The sequence below is a fragment of the Copadichromis virginalis genome, linkage group LG6 (genome assembly GCF_057382275.1).
Source record: "Copadichromis virginalis isolate Kocher_CV1m ecotype Utaka linkage group LG6, C_Virginalis_male_GT1.1, whole genome shotgun sequence".
In the NCBI taxonomy this organism is placed as follows: domain Eukaryota; kingdom Metazoa; phylum Chordata; class Actinopteri; order Cichliformes; family Cichlidae; genus Copadichromis; species Copadichromis virginalis.
The window spans coordinates 13,612,836-13,640,213 of NC_140623.1; the positions used below are offsets into that span (position 1 = coordinate 13,612,836).

General features: G+C 41.8%; 1 protein-coding gene across 4 annotated transcripts in view; it reads left to right on the top strand.

Annotated features, from left to right (window-relative positions):
- The first annotated feature begins 1,607 nt into the window (after positions 1-1,607).
- LOC146707416 (noelin-2-like) overlaps positions 1,608-27,378 on the top strand; it is a 47,280-nt gene continuing 21,509 nt past the window's right edge. The window contains exons 1-4 of one of the 4 annotated variants that reach the window (XM_085458756.1): positions 1,608-2,496; positions 2,884-3,168; positions 21,408-21,557; positions 25,905-26,060. In XM_085458756.1, coding sequence (XP_085314882.1) covers positions 3,112-3,168; positions 21,408-21,557; positions 25,905-26,060 — 363 coding nt within the window. In that variant the 5' untranslated portion in view covers positions 1,608-2,496; positions 2,884-3,111. Of the gene's footprint in view, positions 2,497-2,883; positions 3,169-11,168; positions 11,770-21,407; positions 21,558-25,904; positions 26,061-27,378 lie in introns of those variants that run through there. The other 3 variants (XM_085458757.1, XM_085458758.1, XM_085458755.1) reach the window with 3 other exon arrangements.

Here is a 27,378-nt window from a genome sequence, read left to right on the forward strand (position 1 = left end):
TCTTTAATTTCAGACACAGCTGGAGTAATGAGGTTGTGCGTAAGGTGTATGACTATTTGTTATTGGGTTTATACTACAGGCCGAGCATGCGTGCACTATATTTCTCTCTCGCCACCCATGTCTTCTTCAGTTGGCCTTTGCTGTTACTCTCTCTCTCTGCCTGCTGTGCCGTCTTGAAATCTGCATTACAATCATGCTGAAACTTTAATGAGGGGAAGCGAGTGAACACAGCGAGCTCATCCAAGAGTATTTAACAGCTAATTTCCAGCAATGAAATATGGATTGTGTGACATGAAAGTCACCTACATTGTGTTTAAAGCCAGAGTGGCAGGTTCACATGGAAGACAGCCAGCACAAGTTAGTAATTTATTCCTGTTCGGTTTGTGTACTGAAGATAGATGTCAGTGTCCAGAGAGAGAACAATGCAGAGGAAAGGAAGTTTTTTTTCTCTTTATCTTATTTGTTTTAAGCCATCTGAGGTGTGTACTGGGAATAATTACCAGAATATATGCTAACATTTTACTTACCAACATGACAAAGCTTGCCTTGACTTGTATCATGTTCGTTAACTGGGGCTAGCCTAGCCTTTAACCTAATGCTCAAAACCATAGACATTATAACACATGGACATAACTTATAGGTGGAAAAAATTAACCCAATACATCAGTGCCTAAAAGGCTGCATTCTGCCTAAAGGCCACCAGATGGCGATAGCTGTGGTTGAAAAAGACCTGGGGTCCCATAGACGTTTATGGGAAAAAGGCTTTCTGTCATGGCCTCTGTAAACACTTTCCTGCTAGGTTTATATGTTTAGTCACTCCGTTTTGTTCTTATTGAATAAAACATTGAGTCTGTTTTCTTAAAATTGTGGTATGTACCCAAACCCTAATTGGGTAAACACTTGTCAATCACAAGTCATTAGACTTATTATTAGAAAACAATGGGTGACGTTACTGTACCACACCAGCATACGTGACAGTTACAGTACAACGTCCATCTTTTATACTATGCTGTAAAATGCTGTTCAGTCACATCTAATATTGATTTAACATGCTGCTACCTTAATCATAGCTTAACACAGGGCTAGTGATGGCCAAATGAATCTATTAAAAGAAAGCTGACACATGTGAGACTTAATTAGAGATGTAAACAGAGAGTTATGAAACCTGCAGCTGCAGAAGCCAGCGGGGAAAAAAAGAGGCAAACACAGCGCGGACCCGACGACGCACCAAAATCTGACTCTGACGCGTCGGGTCCGCGCTCTGTGTTCACGTTTGTATGCAGAATCCGTAAACCTGCTCCCAGGTACTGTTTTAGCTGTATGGTGTTTGACGACATGTTGTGAGGTTTAACCTGAGATGCTGGCGTTTCAGGCATAATAACGTTAATTTACAAATCGACACGGGATTTTAATGAATCAATATCACTTTATTCAATTTAGTATGGATTGTAATCAGAAAGGCGATAATCAAAGCCCACCCCTAATCAAGAACTTGCAAAGTAAAAACATGATCAATGTCAGGTAGCCCTTTTGTTATTTACATTTAAAAAGAGGATTAGTGTTACTGTGCGCTGGCTGAGTCTGTTTCTTTTCTTAGAAATAGTTTCTCCTGCCCTGGAGAAAATCCACTTGCATGGAACAGAAGAGGCTGTGGAGTGCAGGAACTACACTGCAAGCTGGTAGATATGCAGGTATTCCTGGGTCCTGCAGACTATCACCTAAAAACAATAAACAAAATGATTTTCTAAACTGTAGCAATGTAATGTACGTATAGTGTCAAATACATTGTTGTAGTCTTCATTAGCTTTAATTCACATGGAAGTGTTCCTAAAGTCATATGCTGTAATGATATTTCCATTATGAAAACATGATTTTGGACATTTCAAGTTTTTCACTTCGGCAGATAAAATAAATTGAGCAAAATCAACTCAAAATATTCCCACACGCCAGAACGTCCTCTCTTCCTCGCTGGCTCCATATCTGTCAGTGGAATGATCACCTCTTCGCTCTCTGTCACCATCAACACACTCCACGAATCCCGTGGATGATTCACTTCCTTATATCCGTTTGAATCAGGTACCGAAGCAGTTACGTGCGTAATGAAGCTTCGGACGTCACTGGTCACGTGACTTTTGCCAAACGAAGCAAGCCTCGACACAGTGCTTCTGAACCAGTGTGTTGTTTTTTTCGACACGCTCCGGAGCGTCAGCTTCAAGCGGGCCATCACTACACAGGGCTAAACTACTAGCAGTTAAAAGGCTAACGTTAATGTGCGCGGCAGCTAGATTAGCATTAGCAACTGTTTAATGTTCCAGTTTTGTGAAAGTGAGGGCTTTGCTTAACTTTAGAAAATGTTCAGTGTTGTGAACTATGAGTGTAAAAAACTCTTTTATATATCACTCTTATATAGTCATGCGATATGAGATGAATCACTATTCCTGTGTCATGAGGGGCTGAAGTCGTGTATCAACTGCAGGAGCCAAGACAGCACTGTTGGTATTATACCAATTTTTAGTATCGATTATTAAATTATCTGAGTAATGATTTTTTTTATTTTGACAACCTTACCAGTGAACAGTTTTTATTATTACATTTAGGAGTTTTTAAAAACTCCCAAATTTGGGAGAATTTGAGAGTTTTTAAAAACTAAGATTCCGTACAATTACGCCCCTTTTTCCAAATTAATAGAAAAAGTTTTCCTGAGTTCCAGGGAGTAAGTTTATGATACCAGAATCAGCAGTACAATCTCACATGCAATCTGTTACTAACAAGTGCACCCACTCACTAATTAACTGTATATTCACTGGCTGTGTTAAGCACCAAATAATCATCCTTTTCACCAACTCCTCCTTCCCTACGCCTCCTCTCTAATCTTCCTCAAAGACAGTTGCTGTCTCCAGTCAGCTCCTGAGTGGCTCTCCACAGCAAGAACACTAGCACTGTGCTCTTCTTCCACAGCCTGAGGGGATTCAGTCACTCCAGACTAGTCAAATTAGTCATAACCTCAAGGCTAAGCAAGGAAGGTGTACAGTACCAAGTTTTCTTTCATGTCTGGTGCGTGTCAAAGCTGGGTCAAGACCAGGAATACCAGAGGGAGAGAAAAGGACAGCCATGAGTCCACCTGAAGCCCTGTGGTTGCTGCTGCTGGTCACTGTCAGCTCATGTAAGGTAAGGAGACACCGTGTCCCCAACTTATCCATTCAACCTTTGTGTCAAATGAGTCAAAATTTAAAAGTTTCTAAACTTTAAAGTGGTTCTTGGAAAGAATTGATGTACTCTGATTTATCATTTTGTTAACCAACCTTGTGTCTTTTATATCTCCTGGTATTTGCTGGACATCCCCAAAATAGTTTAGCCATATTGCCTACATGCTAACAGTTAGAGCATGCATTTTTTTTTTTAAGGGAAACATATAAGTCACAAAAACAGGACTAAAATAAAATGAAATAAATTGACTGAAAGAAATAAAATGCTTTATATAGATCCACATCTTAAAACATATTAGATAAAATATTGCTGACAAAGGAGTTTAGATCAAAATCGACCTCCCAAAATTTTTTTTATAGATTTGTTTTGCCAAGTTTTATGCTCAGAGAAATCACGATCATCTATATTCATTGTTTGAGTTATTTTTTTTATTATATTATAGTTTTGAGTTTTCTTCTTGTTTTGATCTGTTGTACTGTATTGTTCTGAGAAACTTTGTCGTTCCACTCTACTGAAAAGATGGCGATGATTAGTTTGTAAAAATGCAGAGAGGCAGCCACCTGAGTCAGTGACCAGAAACACCCTGAAGGTGTTTTACACCACTCACTTGTCATGTTGGCTCTGTTGTTGCCCTCCTCCTCATGACTGTGTAACCTTAAGTGCAGCTGATTGAAATATTCATGTTTAGAATATTTGCTGAAGGAGATTTTATGTATAATCCATGTGTATTCTGCAGACTCTTTATCTAGAAAAAAACAACGAGTATGTTACTCCTGATGAGAACAAAGGCGCTATAAAATATTTAGTGTTGGTTAGTTAAATTGTTGACACATAATTGCTCGAGGCAGGAGACGGGGAAGAGCCATGTCCTTCTATAGCTCTTGAAGTTGTTACAGGGCTGCTAGTTGTGCACTGCAGTCTGTTTAGCATCACGGGTGGCCTTTTACAGCTCAAAAACACCAGCCTGATGTGTCAGTATTATCCTATTTTCATTAGACTCTGTCATGAATCGCTGTGCGGCAGGCAGGAGTTGGACCCAAAGTGCAGGACTCACAGACTCAGGGAGGTGAACTCAAAACTCAGCTTTATTTGCTGGCAGGGAAAAAAAAAAAAAAAAAAAAAAAAAACATACAAACTAATCTAAACTGGGAACTTGGAAAACTCACAGAGAGACACACAGGGAGATCCACACAGCAAGAGGGACGACGCGACACTGACTCAGAGAAACACAGGGTTTAAATACACTGGGAAGTAACGAGGGGAATGAGACACAGAAGGAGGGCACAGCTGGGAGAAATCAGGACTGACGAGACAAGCAAAGCAGGACGCATTCACATGAGACACGGACCATCAAAGTAAAACAGGAAGTATCACACAGAGACGCGAACTTGACACAGTGGAGACAGCAACTAAGAAATACAGAGACATAAACCATAAGGCAGAGGTCTAAGAACCAAAATACACAGGGAAATACTCAGCTGGGAACACAAGAGACTAGACTAGAGAGAGTAACAAAAAAACCAACCATGAGAACATAATGCACAATGCAGAGTGACAGAAAACAAGAAACTCAAACATGCAAAGACACACAATTACACAGAACAGAGGGGACACAGAGACATGAAGGGCAAGGGATCAAAACTAGAAGCCATAGAATAAATCACACACAAGTACAATAATACAAAAATCACAAAGAACTAAAAACGCTGGGTCAGGAGACCCAGGACCGTGACAGTACCCCCCCCTCAAGGGCTGGCTCCAGACAGCCCAAACACAGAAAAACAAAACCAAACAGAAAACAACCCAGGGCGGGCGGCGGGGGCCCAGGACGGAGGGCTCGGAACAGAAAACAAAAGAAGAGCACAGCAAACACCGGAGCCCAAGAAAACAACCCAAACACAGAGCAGTTCAGGGGGCCGACCATGCGGAAGGCAACGGCGGAGACGCGGAACCAGTTCAGGGGGCCGACCGTGCGCAAGGCAACGGCGGCGACGCGGAAACAGTGCAGGAGGCCGGCCGTGCGCAAGGCAACGGCGGCGACGCGGAAACAGTTCAGGAGGCCGGCCGTGCGCAAGGCAACGGCGGCGACGCGGAAACAGTTCAGGGGGCCGGCCGTGCGCAAGGCAACGGCGGCGACGCGGAAACAGTTCAGGAGGCCGGCCGTGCGCAAGGCAATGGCGGCGACGAAGGAGACAACGGAGCAGTTCAGTGGGCCGACCGCGCGGAAGGCAGCGGCGGCCCTCCAGTCTCAGGCGTGCAGGCCATGGCCTGGTGGGCACAGGACCAGACGAGGCAGGACCAGACGAGGCAGGACCAGACGAGGCAGGACCAGACGGTGGCGATGCGGGGGCAGGACCAGGCGAAGCACAGGCTGAGGCCGGACCAGACGAGGACGAAGACTCGGAGGCCGGACCAGACGAGGACGAAGACTCGGAGGCCGGACCAGACGAGGACGAAGACTCGGAGGCCGGACCAGACGAGGTTGCAGAGGCTGAAGGCTGAACGGGCTCCTCGGGCCCTCCAGCTGACGTGGCAGAAGGCTGAACGGGCTCCTCGGGCCCTCCAGCTGACGTGGCAGGTGGCTGAACGGGCTCCTCGGGCCCTCCAGCTGACGTGGCAGGTGGCTGAACGGGCTCCTCGGGCCCTCCAGCTGACGTGGCAGGTGGCTGAACGGGCTCCTCGGGCCCTCCAGCTGACGTGGCAGGTGGCTGAACGGGCTCCTCGGGCCCTCCAGCGGAGACAGGTGGCTGAACGGGCTCCTCGGGCCCTCCAGCGGAGACAGGTGGCTGAACGGGCTCCTCGGGCCCTCCAGCGGAGACAGGTGGCTGAACGGGCTCCTCGGGCCCTCCAGCGGAGACAGGTGGCTGAACGGGCTCCTCGGGCCCTCCAGCGGAGACAGGTGGCTGAACGGGCCCCTCGGGCCCTTCAGCGGAGACGAGGAGGTGCTGGCCGGGCTCACTGGAACCCCCAGCGGACGAGGTAGATGGCGGCGTGGGAGCCGCGGAGTCCTGGATGAGCTCATCCGAGCTTCCAGCAGGAGCTGATGTAGAGCCAGAGAGGTTTGGGACCCCTGGCTGAATGTTAAGCCGAACAGAAGACCGTATTGCTATCGGGGACTGGGCCAATGGTTCAGGTGCGAGCTGAGCTACTGGAGATGCGGATGAGAGTGGGAGCTGAGCTACTGATGGTGGTGAAGTAGATAACTGCACGGGAGACTGAACTGAGGGCGTCTGCACTGGCACAGGGGACTGAACTGATGTCTGTTGTAACGGAGGTGGTGAGAGTGGAGTAGGCAGTGGAGTTGATGACTTCACAGGAGAATGAACCAGAGGTGAGTGCACAGGAGACTGAGCTAGAGGTGGTAGTGATAGTTGAGGGGAAAGTGGAGCTGGTGATTGAGTGGATGACTGTGCTAAGGGATGCTGCACTGGGGACACTGGAGACTGCGCTGGGGACACTGGAGACTGCACTAGAGACTGCAGTGACGGTTGTAGTGGAGGTGTAACGGGTGGAGGAGTGGCTGAAGTGGCTGCGGGTCGGGCAGCTAGTGGCTCAGCTACAGAGTGTATTAATGGCAGGGCTATGGGTTGAATGTCTGACTGAGTAGCAGCCTGAATGGCTGGGTGTAGTGATGGTGGTGGTGGAGGCGGCGACTGGGCTTTAGGCCGGGCGGCTAACTGAGCTGAGGGCTGGGGAACACACAGTTCATTTTTAACCGAACCCTCAGGACCCTTCATTTCAGTTTGTAGCTCACAACCATCTGAGTCTAAAACAGTCTTTGGATCCTTGGAGTTATTGAGCACAGAGACACCAATCTTCCTAGTTTCATGGATAGGCTCGAAAGGAACAGGAGTGACACAGTTTGAATGGCTCAATGGGCCAGAATAATTGTCCTTAAAATAAGCAGTTCTTTCATTTCCGGTGCCGCTTACACAACAAGCCGGCCCGGAATTAACAGTTTTTATTTCTGCAGGAGCCAAAAGAGTAGCTCCACCACTCACCCTAGCCGACTGTACAGGAAGAAATCCAGGCCCTCGCTGGGGCTGTGAATGCTGGCGGGGTGTCTGCCGCTTCCCTGTTGAAGAGGGAGAAGGGCTGGCTGAAGGTGATGTGGGAAAACTCGGCTGCAGTTGCTCCTGCTGCGGTGTGGAAATGTTGGGTGCACTGGGGGGAACAATGATAATCCCCAGCATTTTATAAAATGCCTGTGCTGGCGTTAGCTGGTTGCTCGCAGGCTCATAGTATTTCTCGCGGTGCCGCCTCGGGTGCTTTCCTCGGGTCCGGGTCGCAGGCGTCAACAGTGGAGAGGAAACAGAAAAGTGAGTAGACGGGTTAGTGGCAAACGAAGACGACCGGCTACACGGAGGACCCCCAAGAACCAACCGGGTCCCATCAAAAGCCAAGCGGCGCCTCCTCATTGAGTCCGCTGGATCCTTTTTGTGGTCGCGTCGTTCTGTCATGAATCGCTGTGCGGCAGGCAGGAGTTGGACCCAAAGTGCAGGACTCACAGACTCAGGGAGGTGAACTCAAAACTCAGCTTTATTTGCTGGCAGGGAAAAAACATACAAACTAATCTAAACTGGGAACTTGGAAAACTCACAGAGAGACACACAGGGAGATCCACACAGCAAGAGGGACGACGCGACACTGACTCAGAGAAACACAGGGTTTAAATACACTGGGAAGTAACGAGGGGAATGAGACACAGAAGGAGGGCACAGCTGGGAGAAATCAGGACTGACGAGACAAGCAAAGCAGGACGCATTCACATGAGACACGGACCATCAAAGTAAAACAGGAAGTATCACACAGAGACGCGAACTTGACACAGTGGAGACAGCAACTAAGAAATACAGAGACATAAACCATAAGGCAGAGGTCTAAGAACCAAAATACACAGGGAAATACTCAGCTGGGAACACAAGAGACTAGACTAGAGAGAGTAACAAAAAACCAACCATGAGAACATAATGCACAATGCAGAGTGACAGAAAACAAGAAACTCAAACATGCAAAGACACACAATTACACAGAACAGAGGGGACACAGAGACATGAAGGGCAAGGGATCAAAACTAGAAGCCATAGAATAAATCACACACAAGTACAATAATACAAAAATCACAAAGAACTAAAAACGCTGGGTCAGGAGACCCAGGACCGTGACAGTCTCAACTAATTACAAACTGCAAATGTCCATTGCTAAAAATGTATATCATTCAATGATTTTGATCCTCCTCTTGACTGGTGATTAGCGTGAGGCCTATTTGACACTATTCCAATATTGTGTTTGATCCTTGCATTACATTTTCATACACACGATGAATTTACAGTACAGTATACTTAGTTTGTGTTTAGTTCTTTTTTTAAGCTTTACATTCATTACCGTATTTTGTAGACTTCATCAAAAATTGCCACTTAAGTGCTGTCCTAAATACGGTCAGAAAAAAATACAGTGAAATGTGTCTCATGGGTAAAGGATTCATTTAGCAGCAGCTCACAACAACACTCAACTCAAGCCACTGTTGCAAGAAAAAAAAAGATGTATGTGCAGGCTTTAAAAAAAGAAATGTACAGCGTCTTTCACATTTAAGGTTTTATATGTCAGGTTATATTAAATAAAAGAAAAAAGACTTTATATGGGTTATTATAAACATCAGCCAAAATGCAGAACACTTACTGCTTCCATAACAATTAAGAGTAGCCAGGCGCTGCTGATCAAATACACGTGATTAACTGATCATGAGCGGGTGCGAGCGCCTCTATAAAAGCAGATGTTTCGTCAGTTTGCTGGTCTGGAGCATTCAGGTGTGTGTTAACACACTGCCAGTGAGGAAACACAAAGACGCAAATGTTGCTGCCCATCGATCTGAGAAGGGTTATAGGGACATTTCCAAGCAATTTGAAGTCCATCGTTCAACACTGACAAAGAATATTCATAAGTGGAAAACATTCAAGGCAGTTGCCAGTTTTCCCAAGAGTGGACGCTTCTAGGAAATTTACCTCAAGGTCAGTACTCAGAGAAACTGCAAAAAATTCAAGAGATTTCCAGGCCTCAGTTGGCATGTTAAATATTAAAGTTCACAACAGTATACAGTTTAAAAATGACTGAACAAGTATTGCCTGGCTGGACGGGTTACCAGAAGAAAGCCTCTTCTTTCTGAGAAGAAGCTGTTTGGAGAAAACCAAACACAGATTATCAGCACAAGCCCATCATACCAGCTGTCAGCTTTGTTGGTGGAGGGCTGATTATTTGAGCTTATTTTGAAGCCACGGGACAAGTCACTCGTTCAAACATGAACTACTCTGTTAACAAAGTATTCTGGAGTCAGCTGTCTGTCTGACAGCTCAAGCTTGGCCCAAATTGGGAAATTCAACAGGACAATGATCCCAATCTACAAATTAATGGCTGAAAAAGAAAAGAATCAAGGCATTGCAATGGTCCAGTCAAAGTCCAGAGCTCAACCTGACTGAAATACTTTTGTGGACTTTAAAAGAGATGTGCATAAAACCAGTGAACTGAATTAACTCTGTCAAGAAGAGTGGGCTGAAAATTCCTTCAATATTTTTTCTATGACAAAGTCACACAGCTTTTTTTAAGGTTAGGTTTAAGGTTTTTCTACAAGCTACTAAATCTTACAGTGCTTCTGCATCCTGGCTTAGATGTTATTAAATAGATGATACATGACATGGTCTAATATGTAATGTACCCCCCTCCCCCAATCTGTTGTGCAAACCTTGTGTTTGTGAAGCACAGCCAATCACAGGGAAGAGAAGGGAAACAAAATGTCATGGCTCAGCGTAAGACTAACAAATGGGATTGTTTTGAACTACTAATTGTGCTAGTTAGCATAATAATGGCACTTAATTTTTTTACGGCCTGCAAGGCTTTCATTTATTCATTCATATAAATAAATAAGCCAGTGATTAGGGCAGTTAGTCATTTGGTTTAAAAAAGTGCCAGAAAACATTTTTTTAAAGAAACACAGCTCACCGCTTCACAAAAATTAAGACAAACTGTGGTTGTAAGTTAAACCACTGGGAAAATAAAACATATCAAGCTAGAAAAACTCATCTTCATTGCAAAAACAATCAATAACAGAACAATAGTCTGAAGAGTAGCAGTGTTGCAAATGCTGCTGATAGACAGAGTGGGTACCAGGAATAAAAGCCTTCAAAATGCACATAGAGACTTAGACTTAGGTAGTATAGTGTATCGTGTATACAGTAAGTATATTATTTAACTGGGACACAGTTAGGCTTTGTGCATAAGTGCTGTACCAACTCCTTTTAATCTGCAGTCCCCAGCAGGTGGATGCAAACGTTGTAAACACAGTGACAGAAGTGGCACACAGGCTGAACTTTATTTTTGGAGTTTGTTGCTGCCATGGAAATGCTGCAGAGCCAGATCAAATAAAGCATCTGTACATCTTGTACTTTCTCTGAAGTTTTGATCAAATCCAGTGTAAAATCTCTTACACAGTTTGGTTGTCGGCAGGCACCGAGGGCCACGTGGTGGCAGTGTTGCATCAGTGTGTGATTTACATGAAGCACAAATGCACACACGCACGCACACACTTAAGGGAGAGGTCAGTCCAGATCATTGTGCATTCCTGTAGGCGTCTGCATTTAATCAATATCAACATTGGACAGAAAGGAAAAAGAAAGGTGTTGACTGCAGTCAGGATGAAAAGGGAAAATTAAAGGTCAGGTAAAAGAAGAAGAAAATGGGTATGGAAATGATAAAAGGGTGAAAAAAGCAAGAGAATGGGATAAGTGTCAGATGAATATTCTTTTTTTTCTCGTTAGCACTTTTTTTGCGGCGTGCTTTTTTTCATTGAATGAAATATGGTTTGAGAGGAGACTGTGGCGCTTGGATAAAGAAGTGGAAGGAATAGGTGAGAGTCTGGGAGAGAGATGGAGGAGTGTGTCTGCGAGAGAGGGTGGAGGAAAGGCGGGAGGGAGGGAGAGGCAGAGAGTTAGAGCATAAATGAGAGAGCAGCGCTGGCTCAGCCACAACGCCTCACTGCCAGACGAAGGAAGGAGTCCAGGAAACACACACATACACACACGCACACACACATACGCGCACAGTTCAGACCAGCTGTTTCCAGGAGCACCTCCTGCAGCCTGAGCTGGATGTTTGGACTTGATGCGTCTTTGCATGGATGCATCTGGATTTATCTACTAACCTGTGGCAGTGTCTTAGACTTCAGAGGGAACATTCGTGGTTTTTTCTCTTCTTTTCTTTTTAAACAAACACTACAGAGCGACTGCACAACCTGTAACACCATGCTGTGCAGCTGCTCTTGTTAGAATGACTGCTGTGAACAGTTTGGACTGTGTGTGAGAGCCGGCCAGAGTTTCTGTTAGTGTGTGTGTGTGTGTGTGTGCGGTGTGTGAATGTGTATGCATCAGGATGAGTGTTCCCATGTTGAAAATTGGAGCGGTGCTCAGCACCATGGCTATGGTAACTAACTGGATGTCCCAGACCTTACCGTCGCTGGTTGGACTCAATGGAACCATCATCTCCTCAGAGGGCACGCATGAACGGATCGTCAGCGTACGTATTCATATTCATATGACTAAACACGCACGCATACACGCTGCATCTGTGCACTTCCAGAACTTCGTCTTCATCAAACGATAGAGACGCGTTTTTGTTGTCACTTGAGTTGTGATTTTCAGCAGCACCTTTACATACTTCTCTTTTCTACACAGCAACATCCACTTTCAGTAAATATAATGACATAAGCTCTCCTTTGTGACATGATCTGTAATTATTCCAAGATAAATGTCTGCTTATTCACTGTAGAAGAAAAAAAGCCCCAGCTTCTAAGATATCTACAATGACGGGGGAAGTAAGTCAGATTCAATTATCAAGATCTTCGGGGATATTTTAGCCTGCATGCAGCAGATATTTGATCTGTTCACTGGTGCAGAAAAGACATGAAAGAAGGTAGAGGAGGAAAAAAAAGCGCTCACAAGATCAGAGTCAGAGCACAATTAGAAAATACACTACAGCAGGTGGCACAACTGAAGAATAAATGGCACTAATGAATAAATAAATAAGCTTTTATGAGTCATAAAGAACACATGTACAGTATGCACACACTGCTGCACACACACACACTACACCCACAGACCGGTAATAGGATTGCTCTTTCTCAGACTTACTGGGGTGATATTTCTCCTAGGGAAGGCTGACTCACCCAATGGGACAGCCGGTGATTTGTTGCCCTAGCAACCCCCCTGGCAACCCGAGACATGGGGGATCACTGCACGCACCCTGGTTTCTTCACCCCGTATGCGTATCCTGTCCGTGCATTGCAGTTTGTGTGCGTTTGTGCGCACACTCAGGGTTTGCATGATTTACCTTTCTGGCACCTCGCATCTGCTGCGTGGTGGCACTTTGCAAGTTCAGCAAAGTGCATGTAGTCTCATGCAAGCAGGTGCCCACACACACACACACACACACACACACACAGAGACCGTGGCTGAAGCAGATGGAGATGTTAGATGGGCAGTGTTGCTACTGCAATAGTTGACAGACAGTTTCTAAATGGGAAATGTCTGAAATCTGGCTGTTGTGTCTCTGTAATCCAGCTTAATTGCACATAAATTTAATTGTTAGCTACATCACTTTCGCCAAAGTGTTTATTTATTTATTTTTTGCCAATTGTGCTTCCCTGGAGTCTTATCAAATGAACTCAAATGCTCTTTAATCAGCACTACTTGTCAGGTTCCAAATGTGCTTCAACTTTGCTGAATTAATTTTAAACTGCATGGTAATTAAAACATAAATTGTATTAAAAGGTTTTTCTTTTTGTTTTTTAAGATAAGGGCTGCTAATGAATTGGTGCTTTGTTCAGCTTACATACTGAGTAACAGAAGCATTTCAATGGATTCTTTATTGTTTTAAGCAGCTGTTGTAACTATTCACTATCCTCTGACTCTTTAGCATTTAGTTTAAGCTTGATTGAGTTTTTATTGGTCATTTTTAAACTGTTCTATTCATTTATTTACCCATTTAGCCTGTTGCCACAACACATTTCAGTTGTTGGCCTTTTAATTTTTGCTACATAATATTATTATATTGAGATTAATGTTGCAGCGTTTCTGTTGCTAACCTGTTTTGCCATGCTCAGTCAGAGCATTCAGTGTTTATGTGTTACTGCTGACTCACTATGCATATTTTTCTTATGTCATAAGAGCATATGACTTTTAAAAAAGAAGGCTTCTATACAGTCTATTCATTGCAGTGCTAGTCTGGGTAAACACACTCTAAGCTACATGGTGTCAGTAAGACTTTCCGATTTTTCTCTTATATAGGATGTTACACACATTTTTCTGAGTTGCGTACGTCCTCCTGTCTCCTCAGCCTCTTATCAACAATTTGTCAACTGCAGAAATGCGGCTCTGTTTGCTCTGCGCTCTCTGTATTTGCTCTGATCACAATCAGTCGAGCTGCCTGTGTAGATTTTTATCATTTTTCCCTCGTGTGAAATGAGCCCCGAGGTGCCATATGTCCTCTGTTTAATTACATCGAGCAGGAGGCACAGCCGATGCTCATACATTCAGCTCATTCACATCTTCCTCTTTTTAAACCTCAACGCTCGCGTCATCAGCTCCATTGTGAACATTGTGAAGGTTACCCCTCTGAACCCAGCTGATAGATTTATCAGATGTTTCCCTCCAGGCCACCATGGTCCCCCCTCCATATTTCCCTCTCGTGCCTTCATCCTCTCGGCAGCCTCCTTCTCTCATCCTCCCCCTCTGCCATTATTCTTTTTCAGGGTTTTTAGGGCAGCTCAGTGCGACAGGCTGTGAGTGTCAGATCAAACTCAGCCGTTCCTTTACATTGTTCTAAAGTGTTATCACTAAGTAGGTCAAGCTGCAGACCTGGATAAACCTCACAGTAATGAGCTCGTGATTTAGCGTCTTCTGTGTTTTTGTCTTTATGGTTTTTAACTTCCTCTGCTGTTACTTGCTTCCAAATGGTCAGCCCTCTGGGAACAATCGGTGTCGCCTCAACCTAATGAGTCCCAAATAACCCAAAACATAAAAAAAGGGTCTGATTATATAACAGCTTAGACTGTATTTTTCAAGTGCTAATAATTGCCTGTCCACTCCTCTGTGCTGCAGTTTTTAAAATCACCTCAGCAGGTTGGATTTGTGCCATTCTTTAGGCTACAAAAGGTTAAAAATAGGATTCCCCTGTGGTGAGGCAAATAATAACTTTTTTTTTAATTTTCCTACTGTCTGAATAACAAAAAGCAAAACGTACATACTATTACACCAGCAGGAGTGCTGACATTTAAATAGCTGCAAATGTACAGCGTACAAACAGAGTTGTAAAGGAGCCACTTGAAATGCCTCTTAAATGCTAGAATTCGCACACGGTGTGCCTCTTAAGCCCTTTCAATTAAATCTCTGTTTTGTTTGTTCTTCGTATCACGATGGAGACTCTCTGATCTGAAACCCATTGTTTGATTCATGAATTAATACTTTTTTGTCTTAAACCAAAGCCCCTCTGATTTCGTCCCCCACTCCCCAAATCAATACCAAGGACTGCCATTAATAATAAGCACAAACGTTGTTTTTCTTTTTGAACATTAAAATCTCTATTCGACCGCTGGCCTCGTCTTTGAAGAGCACCTGATTGTGGATTATCAACACTAATCTTCTGACCCTGTGCTTTTTTTCTTTTTCACTTTAATCAAATATTCAATTAATAACTGGATTTTAGATCCTCATGGGTAGATTCAAGTGGTGCATGTTAAAATAAATATTGATTTTGAAGTGATTTTTTAAAGGATGTCATAAATGCAGGCTCCAGAATCCTTTCATGTTGAACATGCAGACTGACCCACAGTGATTTGATTAGTTATTGAACTTGGGCCTGGTTAAACATAGACTGTTTAGAACTGTGAGATGTGTAGTGAGAGGACCCAAATGCAAGATGCAGGGAGGCAGAGTTCCAATAACAAAAGGCGAGCTGTTCATTTAGGCTGTAGCGAGAGCCAAGAAACTAAATAGCAGAATTCCAAAAACAAGGCAACAACATGGGAACACAGAGAGAAGGTACGACTACAGGCAGCTCAACAAAAGACCAAGGGGATGCGGGACAAGTTATACACAGAAGGCTAATCAAGGCAGGGAGTAATATCAGCTGTACAATCAGCTAGATGAGGACAGATGGGAAGTAAAAGCAACTGTAAAACACAAGAGGCAAAGGATTACCAAAGTAAAGCAGGAAATGAAGAATAGACAAAAGAACACACTGGATATGTATAAGCTTGACAGAAGCAAATATGAAACATTAACCAGAAGTAAAACATGACAAGTACTTAATGCTCAGAAAGCTCAGGAATCAATGAAAATCAGATCCTAAAAGCTGAGATGTCAAACTCATTTTACACTGTGGACCACATGCAGCCCACTTTGAGTGGACCAAACTCGTGAAGCTCTCCTCTCTGTCAGTGCAAAGACATTTTATTACACATTTAGTCCCTGAAACACTTTAATATAAGGAAATGAAGTGCAGTTGAAACAATGCGTCTCAGTTTTTCTTCATGATGAAGAAATGATGCTGAAGTCTGTCGTCACTAATCTTTGGCCTTAGATTTTAAGACATACATGTGTAAAATTAAAGAAAAAGTCCTGTTAGCTCCTGTAATTATAAAACTGAACATTTTTGTTAAATGACAGAATGTCTTTCTATCAAAGATTTAAAAAAAAAACCCAATAACTTTCTGTCATTTATTTACTTTGGTGTGTATCAGTGGCCACGAGGGACATTTTTATTAGTAGGAAAAGCTCTAAAATCTACAAAAATATCGTTAAAATCCCCAAATGTATGCTTTCCTTTACACTTTACAGTGCTGTCCCATGGGCCAGACTGGAGTCTTCAGCAGGCCTCAGGCCTCATGTTTGACACCCCTGTCCTAATAACATTAAAGAACAGGACAAATCCTGTCATATTATAATTTCTTGCTGGAATCTCGTGGTACGGTTAAATAATACGTTTATACTTACTGGCTAAACAAGAGCTGAACATGACCTTATATCTGTGTGTGTGTTTGTACCAGGCTTGTTTCACACATTAGCTTGCTGAGGTGCTATCTATTAATAGCCAACTCGTACTACTAGGGCTGAACGATTATGGAAAATAATCTAATTGCGATTTTTTGCCCCAATATTGCGATTGCGATGCGATATGCGATTATTTTTTAAGGTCTTTGTCTTCTGTATTATTAAACAAAGACAAGCAATACATCATATAGTATGGCCAATACTATATTACATTAATTTTAAACTGTTCTTTCCTGGAAGACAGACCTCTGTTATGATGACATGAGGTGATGCATGAATTGATGACTGACATTTTTATTTAACTTCTTCAATCACAACAGTATATTTGAACATACACAATAGTTTATTTTTAGCTTACAAACATCTGAGCATAAAGTGCTGACAAGGAACCCTGGTGTAAACATTAAAATGAAAGTCAGTACAATGTGCAGATTGCAGAAATATACATAAAAAAAATCAGTGGCTTTACCACACTCAGTTTTTCGACATCTGTGAACTACTAGACAGTCATTCAATTAAAAAATAATATTAAATAAATAAAACTAATAAATAAAAAATACACACATCTTACTGATCTCTGCAGTCAGTAACATTACACATAAAGTGCAAACATAATAGCAATTGTATAAACACACACACAAACACGCCTTTAAAGTTTAAAGGCGTGAAATTGGACGGTCTAGCCTTCTGATTAGCTAATCAGAAGGCTAGTTCTGATTAGCGTCACCGCTGTCTCGGTGGAGTTTAATAAACTCGGCCGTCTGCTTCTTGCTATCTAAAATATAACCAGACACTGGCGTAAATTCTCGACTGTCTCATACTTCTGTTTAATAAGTTTTCTGTTTGACGTTTAGTCAGCTGTGTGAAAACCAAGGAGGAACCCACCCGGGGGATTAATAAAGTTTTATTTTATCTAATCTAATAACTTTAATCTCAGCCAAACCGATTTACTCACGAACAAACAAAACACTGAAAAAAGCCCAACAATAACATTTTTAGGTTGTCTAAGTGACTTATATATTACGTTTAACCCGAGCAGCGAAACTCCGCGGTGATCTGAAAATGATGTGCCGGGAGTTGTGCCGTTCTCGGCCGCATCAGTAACCCTCGAGCTCCCGGCTAGCTGTCGAGCTGGTGGGTAGCAGACGCCTCTGAAAACGTCGAAGCACTTTTGCAAATATGGGATATCTTGATAAACCGAGCAGATATTTGATGTTTACACAACTACTTTCTCGCCTGAAAATATGTTAAAAGTTTATTTTGTGACCCAGAAAGATTAGTATGAGTAATTTTAAAACTTAGTAGCGGCCGCCATTGCTGGAAACTGGAGTTTGGCTGGGCCGCGCTATGAATTCTGGGATATGGTAGTAATTTGGACAGCCTTCGGCACGTCGCTGTGACGTAATCGGTCTACAAATGCGGCCTCAGGAGGATGCAGCCCATGAATTGTATAATATAATCGCAGTATAATCGCAGCCTTTGCGGTTAGAAAATTGCACTTGATCATGTCGCGATATTATCGCAAATGCGATATATCGTTCAGCCCTACGTACTACTAACTGTTGTTGAAGCCAGTCTTGATTTCAGTCAGATTTGCTTTATTAAGTGATCCACAGAGCAGATAAAAGTACTTGTTCATATCCATAGGGAAGAAAATCTGCTAACACAGCTTTTCTCCTTTTTTATCAGCTTACCTGAAACTACTGAATCAACAAAATGGCATTGATCTCTCCCCCACCTCTACAACAGCCAAACCACACACTACTACAGTGTTTCCTGTTTCCCTGCTGTTAGCTTTGTGACAGCGTTGTTTAGCTAATTCAATTTTTATGTTTTCTTAATGTAAAAAAGAGAATTTTCCTCATACACAAAAGAAAGTTCAATCCTGCAGTTTATCACAAACCTGACATAGTCTTTACTCACCAGGACGGTTATGAAAAATTGTAACAGGAGAAATAACTTGTAACTATAGTTAGATAAATGTAGTGGGGTAAAAAAGAAAAAAAGCACTATAAAAGCAATATTTTCGTTTGACTGTTAAGTAGAAATTGAAACCTCAGTGAAAAACGCCCACTCCATTGCAGCAGGAGGACCTATAATAGGCACTTAAGGACAGTACTGGAGTCGACGTATTTTTGCAGCTGATAGTTTTATAAGAATTGTGAACGTAATGAAAGCCGATAACCACTTTAGATGAAAAAATGAGCATTTTGTTGTCCATGTGAATGAACACACAGGTGCTTTTCCTTGGATGAGCTAATGTCATTTAGCGGTTCAGCCATTTTTATGATGAGATTCATTCTTAATAACTTGGAACACCACGTTTCCTGCTGCGTTGCTCTGCAGCAGTGGGTCATCCATCGTCATATTCACGCTCTCAATACAGGCAGAACAGACAACAATTGTACATACTACTATAAAACAATGACTAAAAATACCTTGGGCTTCATGTCGCCCCCGCTAAGGGAAAAAACTGCAAAAACTCTCATTTGTTCATTTGAGTAATGGCTGCTACAGCAAAGCTATTTTTAACTTTTGTTGTTTTACATTTTGGGAACAGAAGCGTTCGACCAGAAGGAAGAAACTGGAACTGTCTGGTGTGCAGGGATGCTGTGGTTAACCAGTCAGCCTGTTAGACCACTTAACAGTTTGATTGAGTGAGTTTGTGTTATTTACAGATAAGAATCCAAACCACGACAACAAAGAAAAGGATAAAACAGATTCAATAAAAGCAGGATAAAATGAAATCATCATGGTTTTATCAGTGCGGAAACAAGAAAGCCTTCTCAAACATGGGAGTCGCTGGGGCCCCTTCTTGCACACAGCTCCACAGTTTGCTTTAAAATCAAGCTTCGGATCAACAACTATTCAAAGGCATTAACATTAAACACACTCCACAATCTGACCTTTAATAATTTAGTATTTAGTATTTATTTATTTATTGTCATTGTCAAGAACAATGAAATTGCGTTTGGGGCAATAAAAGTAGCTTTGTGTTTAGGAGGGCTTTTCCTAAAATCAGTAATTGTGTATTTAATCTTAGACGTGTTCAGCTGTTTATGAGTCCTCACTGAGATAATAAGACAAAGCTCCTTGTGTTTGTTACCTTCCAATTACGTGTTGCCAACAAGGAAGTTGCAGAGTGCCCTCTGGTGGACACACTATGCAGCCTCAACACTCGTAACATGGTTAAAATATTTTTTCCACCTCAATTTCTTACCTTTTAAATTTTCATTATCAGTCCCGACTCCCAACCAATATATTGATCAGGCTCTGATTTGTGTTATCAAAATCATTTGTACTAGCTACTGTTTCCAAGGTGTCCAGAATATTATCTAAAAGAAAGTCAGGCTTAATTGGATTTATCAAATCTATCAAAAACATTTTCCCTCAGTCACTGTGATCACTGTTGAGGGTGTTATGAATGATTTTACCTTGAATCACATGCTTCAATAACGGCTTCGCTTAAGAATGAATACATTTCCTACCTCCCATTTACAGTATGTGCTGAAAGATAAAAGTAGGCATACATATAAACAGATCATGGGAGATGTGCATTCATCATTTGGAAAAAAAACCCCTCATATTTTGGTGTAAAGGTAGAAATAAAGATAAGAGGAGTTACCGCTCTGTGCTTTTTTCTTTTTCTATTTTTTAGGAGAATGTAGTCTCTATTAAATCTCCGTTTCGTAGCCTTTGTAGGGTTTTTCATGTATTTTTTATTTTCAGCCAACACACTTCTTTTCAGCGTCTCAGTCTTATTCAGGTCAGACTGCAGTCATCAGGGCTGAACAGATATTTTCCTTTTATGTCATTATCGTCGTAGCCAGCACGTAAATCTCTGCGTGATCTCACCATGATGCATCTCGTGATTTCAGCGTCTTTTTATGTTTGTCAAACGGAGATTGTGCGCTTTCTGTGTTTTCATTGGGCTCGACTTCACCAGAGACATCCATGTCCAATTCTGAATTTCTCATTTGTTGCTAAAATCAGCTGTGACGCCTCCCACATGTCTGTGTCCAGGAAAGCTAGCAGCATTACTGGAGAGTTTCCACTCTCTGCCTCCACGGACGGAACTGCTGATCTCTCTGGCAGAAAGTCACCGACTCCCCAGAGCTCCCACAAATCTGCACAAAAGATGATTTCTACCCTGCAAACAGTCCACACCAGTGCACAACCAAACATCTATGAGCAACCACTTAATCTCTAAAAACTTCAATCATCAACTTAAATTTTAATCACTGATATTTGCTTTCTGTTTTGTTGTATTATTATTATGCAATGTCAAAGCATACGAGTGAGTTCATAGCACTGAAGCTTTTCGCTTTAATCTCTAAATGTAGCATCCGGTTTTCAGATTCCTCTAAAAACCCTTTTTAAGCTAAATTTAAATCAAACTGACAAAGCAGAAATAAATAACCACCAATACCTGAACCTCTGCTTTTTTTCTTTCTTTTTCTTCTTCGTTTCTTGCTGTTTTCACAGTTGAAGAACAAAATGTGTCTCTCAAAGATATTCGACATTCACAAGACCGTGAATGTTGAACATCATCACCCTACATTCATCAACAACTTCAAATGAATGTCAATGTTGCTCCATCCATCTCTGGATGTTCATTGTTTTACCAATAAGTTTCCTGCATTACTGCATTTACACATTTGTTTCCTGCTACCTGGCTGTAGCATGCAGACCAAAAAGGCATTTTAACCATAAATCATTTAATCCCTCCCAGTTTGATTTGATGGTTTCAAATGTCAAACCTGTGCATTGTTAAATGTCAGTTTTACACATTTTAACTTGGTTTCCATTGTGGTTAATCTAATCTGAGCCAGACGTTTTAGAGTCTTTTTACTGACAAAAACAGTCCCATGGCCTGCGTGTCACAGAAGCATAAAGTAGTTAAGCCAAGGAGCAATGGTGAGGTGTTTATTTGGTAATGGAAATAGTTGTACTCCAGCTTGTTGTGTACATCATCTGCTCTGCTAATAGGTGATGAATTTGTTTGTTGTTCTGTTTTGCTTTCTGTGCTTTCCTCTGCTCACCCTCTCGTCTGGTAATGTGTTATCCCGCAGTGACTTCATTAACACCGGGCGTGTTTGTGTGCAGGGGCTGTACCCGGGCTCAGAGGAAGGCTGGCAGGTTTACAGCACGGCCTCGGATCCCGACGGCAGGTGCATGTGCACGGTGGTCGCCCCGGCACGGAACCTCTGTAAACGAGACCCTCGGAGTCGACAGCTACGCTCGCTGACCGAGCAGGTGCGTGTGCATTTGTGAGTGTTCGTCTCGCGCCTTGACGTTTCAGTGGTCAGCATTGACATGCGGCACGGGGCAGAGGCGGTGTACTGGAATGAAAATATTCACTGGACTGTCTCTTTGTTTTGACACTTGCAGAAACACACATGAACAGACACACACGGGCTTCGCTGACAGATGTATTCCTGATAAATCAGTAGCCAAATCCTCTGTAGACTGCCAGTCATTCAGCATGCCAAAAGAGTTTAAACTCAAAGAAACGCTGACAGATGGGTGGGAAAGAAACACTTTGTTCTGTGTTGTGGGTGCAGCTCAGCATACGACCATACAAGCGTGTAACTGCTTGTGTGTGTGTACATGTGTACGGGGCTATTCAGTTCATGCCTGTGTCCTAAGAGAGGGTAATAAAAGTGATTTGTGACAGAAATTGATGAATTATTGAACGGCATCAAGTAAGCAAACATTTCTGAATGCATTCGCTATTCTCAGCCTCGCACACGACGGCACGTTTTCTCACCAACGCTGTAGTAAACCGGAGCACACCAATGGCAATATCACAAAGATTACTACTCTTTTTGTCCTACACTGGTGCTGTTACATCCTGTTCTCGCTTCACACAAAACGAGAGAGAAATGAGAAAAAGGTAGATGAACACTATCAGAAATAACTCCCTCTTCTCTCCTCGCTCTGCTCTTGTTGAGAGTCTTTTGTATTTATGAATCTTAATCAGCTCAGCATGTCTGTGGAAGTGACACCTAGATCCCGCTGTGAGTTTGTGTGCGGTGGTATGAGCGCTTATTTTTTATTTTTCTATTTTTTTTGCTTGTCTGGCCTCCACAGAACGTGTTGTACAGGAGATGTGTGGGCGGGTTTGTTTGTTTGTTTGTTTGCATATCACTCCTGAATATCTGGAAATATCTGGGTCATTTTTATAGTAGATTTTTTTAAACACTTGTTTTTCATTCAACATTAAAAGAGATTTCAAGTGTGTGGTACACCCTCTGCCTGGTTAATGAGACGGGGCGTGAGTGGGGGTTGTTTTTTAGAGCAGGACACGAAAGGAGAGGGACTTCTGTTTAAATGGACCTAATGAGATCTAAGAGAGGGGAACTGCTTTTAATTTACAAAGCATATTTTCCTCACACTCTTTTATTTATCCATTTTTATTTATTTACCTATTTCTATTTTCAGTTAGGAGCTAAAAATGTTACGTGTTACGTGTAAAAAATGTTTTTTAATGTGGTGCCTACAACTTTTATGAAACAACAATAATAATAATAATAATAATGATAATGATGATGACGATGATAATAATAATACTAATAATACTACTAATAATAATATATTCTACTACTACTACAACTTTAAAAACTCTCACCACCTTCCTTTAATACAGAAAATTAAAAACATATACACAATTAAATTAGTAAATAAAATTAATCAATTATTTAAATGAACAATTAAATAAAATAAACACATAAAACCACAGAACAATAAAACTGCCCACCATACTGTTTGCAGTTTAAATTTTGAACCACATGAACAGAATGACTGTATTTAGCACTGCCAGCCTGTTGGTCACTGCTTTAGACTCAAATATCTCGACCAGTTTGGAAGAATTGCTGTAACCCTTGCTGCAGATATTCACGGACCCCAGAGGTTATCTCGGATAACTTTGGTGATCCTTTTGTTTTCATCTTTTAACATTCGAGATCTGTTAAATCTGCCAAAAAAAACCCCAGCCTGTTAATTTTGTTGGTAGAATTTAACTCCAAGGATCACTGTGTCACTGTACAGTGCTGCAAAGTTTACATCCAGAGTTGCTAGCTTAATTGTAACTCTGTCCCTTTGTTGCATATAAACATTATGTAGTATATTATGTATACTTTGGGGTTTTGGAGTCCCATCACTATTAACCACTTATATATCAAAGGTAGGGTCAGGTGACTAAAGCCCCATTCACACAGTGCCAGAGACTGGTTAGTGACCCTTTTTGAACCACCGGTTGCTAGCAAAATGTTTATACTCTGGTCTGTTGGTGAAAACCTTCTAATGATTGCCTTTATCACCAGCAGATTGCTGTGGTCACCAATAGTTTGTATGGACCTTGCTGGCATGTTAGCAAACATTTGCTAGCTACTTTCTGAGAGGTAGTAAAACTGTGAAAAGTGAGACACAAACTGTAAATGGAGACTAGTTGTCTTCAGAGTAAAAAGTCTGCCCTTGAAATGTGTTGGAAACAGCACTGTGGCACAACTTTTAGATTAAAGCGACCATTTACAGTTTGTATTGCACTTTTCACAGTTTCACTACTGCTTGAAAGTAATTTCAATCTTCCATGCAAACAACACGTGACTGTGGCAGCCTGCTAACGACCAGAGCAATCGGAAAGAGGTTTGTGTTGCAACCCTCTATTTATAACTGATTTCTCTTAGAGATTGTCAGCAACGTCCAGAAACCACTTGGCAACCAGTTGGTGAATGCACATTTTTTCACTTCACAACAGGCAGTTGTATCATGTCCAGCATGGTGGATGGCTCTTGAGGAATATGCACATGACATCACACGAGAAACCTCTAGCATAGTGCGTGAATTCTGCCAGGGTAGTGTTGTCTCAAGTTGAAAACAGCAAGCTGTGAAGTACTTAATAGCAGCTACGATATTCTTCTTCAGTGAAAATGAAAATTTAAAACAATCACCAATGAATCCCTGAACACCTGTAACATCAGTGTCTGAAAACATCTGCAGCTGTTAGCTAACACTGGCATCACTATCAGTTCTGACAGCTTGTCTTCCTCCTGCTGCCTCCTCCGTCTTGGTTGGTGGCCCGTGTCACTACTAGATCCATAAAGGTGTAGACCTAGATGGCATTGCATCACCAGGGGTGGGTACTACAAAGTAAGATTACTGGGCTAGCAGGCTTAACATCAGAGTGTACTCTGTCAAGAAAGTGGCTCACTTTTTACCGAGCTAATTCACCATGGTAACTTACATTGAACACATAACCTGGTCAGGAGCAGGTTCTTTCACTTACGGCATGTTTTCAGAGCAATATATATTATCTGCGTAGAAAATGGAGTATTTGTATAAGTAGTTGTAAACCTTACTAATGTCAGGAAAGAAGCCAAGGTGTAGGTTAAAGCAGCTCAGACTGTGTGCTGCATTGTCATTAAAATGGGCATGTATTGATTTTGTGATGCAAAAAGTGTATAAATGGTTTTATACTTGATTTAAATTCACTTAGTTTTACACGGGTAGAATTGCAGCAATGAGAACACAGCGCATACTTTAAGTATATCTATTCAATCAATAAAAATAATTTTACTTTGATCAGCCAGTAAACTGAAGCAATTTCCACATCTTTATCACATCTTTCCACTCAGTGTATTAGGCTGTGGGACAGTAAGCTAGTCTCAGAACTCTAATATGCAGCAACCACTTTAGAGATAACTAGCAGCACTGAGAGCACACTCAGCTGTAAGATTATGAACGCACATTAAAATGTTTATTTTAAATGATTAGCTAAATACATAAATAACCAAGTTAATGATCTTCTATAGAAAAGATCTGTTATTCTATTTGCTGTTGTTTTTAGGGTCTCTAAAGAGACCAATTTATCATCATCATCTGATAACTCCTCTGACTGAAGCAGGCGTTGCTCATAGGGATCATTTTGTGTGGTAGAAGGGTCAAACGCTCATTGATTGTCATTTACAAGTCGATAGCTAATGAGCATACTCCAGATAATACTTCTTTCTGAAACATAGAATTATCAACATTTAAAAATTGATCTAATTTTTTATACATTATGTTTTCCATAGACTTCCATAGGATTTTGCGTCCCCTCTGTTGGCCATTAAAAAGACGAATTCCACATTGGTTTCACTTTTCAGACCTGGAATCTTTTCTGCTGTCTGTGCTACAGACAGCAACTACGTGGTTCTTCCTGCTCTTTCATTTCACAATAAAAGTCCCTATATACATATACATTATAAAATATAAAAAATAACATAAAATAATAAGTAAATGATTATTGAAATACAGCATTTGTTTTGTTGTTTAACATTAACACTCAAACCAGCGTGCAACAACTTTTTTTTGTCTTTGCTATACTAGTTACCATGGGGGGTTAAAAATTCAGTGAACTAGCCCTTTGTTTGTCATCATATCACCACACAGCCATATTTGTAGGCAAACAACAGGTGTTTGGAAACAAATAACAGGTGCCAGTAATCAGACAGCATCCAAAGCCAATCATAAATATTAATGGAAGGGACAAACAGTAATCACTGATGGCATCAGCAGCATTATGCATATGCGTGTGTGTGTGTGTGTGTGTGTGTACATCAGGTCCAGAACGTGAGTCAGTCCATGGAGGTGGTTGACCTGCGGACATCCAGAGACCTGCAATATGTTCGAGACTCTGAGCCACTGCTGAGAGGAGTGGATGGACGGTTACACACTTATGTGGCCAGTCCCCGCAGTCTGACAGCTAGGAGCCTGCAGGTAAACACACACACAGAAACACACACACAAACAGACACACACACACATACACATCAAGTCGCATACAATGCAGACAGTCGCTGCAGGGAACATATAACCTTTGGTGTGAAAACATTGATTTCACGCATGCCAAGCTGAAGTTTCTTGCCTGCTCTCAGACACGCGAGCATCTTTCATCAAGAGGACAAAACTTGTCTTGAAGCTGTCAATTTGCTGGCTTCATGTCTGCTGTGTTAAAGTGTCGCACAGCCTTTTTTCTGAAGGTTCCAGTAAAACTGCAGCATCACTGCACACATTAAGGCTTCAAGCTGTCATAAAAAAAAAAATCTGTATGGAAAGAGTCTGAATTTTAATATTAATGACCAGATTAGAATAATATTGAAACACAAAAGCACAGAACATTTTTTCTGCATTTGTCTTTTATAGTTTGTTCCTTGGTACTTTAAATTTGCAGGAGAGAAGATAAGATTGCCTTCCTGGATAAGTATTGTGTTTTACTGAGGGAAATCTGAATGTATTTCACTTTCTAAATTAGGAGTACTAATCTCATTAGGCTTGGTGCTTTCTGCCATGATGCCACTGGCAGGCGTCTGTGCCAACAACAAAACATGGGGAGGGGTAGTGAAAGATTATTTCAAGAGCTACAGAGAATGACAGGCCGTGGATCTCAGGAGGGAGAGTTGAATGATCTAAACAGTTAAATCAGCTGTGAAACGGCTTCATTTGGCAGCTTAATGACACTGAAGTGGAAGCCTAGCATAACCCAGCTCACTGTTTACACATGGATGTAACTTTAAGCAGTGATTTAGGGACTTTCATCTCACGGAAAAGATAGGCAAAAACTATATGGTAAAGTATGGTTGACATTTTTCCACATTTAAGGTTTGTTAATCTGCTGCTTTTACAGGTTTTTTAATCTATATTAAGTTGATCAGAAACGGATGTAAATGGATTTTATGAATGGAAAGTGATGTGAAAAAGTAATTATTTTCTTGTGTGACTTTAGATAGACAGATAAAAGTAATAAATAAAACAGCCAACACATTTGAAATATGGAAATGTGGTCAAAAATCATATTATTGTGCATTAAACAGCTGCTGTAAAGTGGTCGGTTTAAAGGACCTCCTGGAGCGCTCTGACTGAAGGTGCTACTGGTGATAACCTCCTGGGCATGGCGTGGTCATGTTAGCTTTAAGAGCATTCTTCTCTCTGCCACAACAGTGCTGAACTGTTTCAAATTCAGACGTGACCACAGAGCCTTCTTAATAAGTTTTCTCTGTTCCTGTCTGCTGTGCGGTCTCCTTCCTCCCAGCAGGCC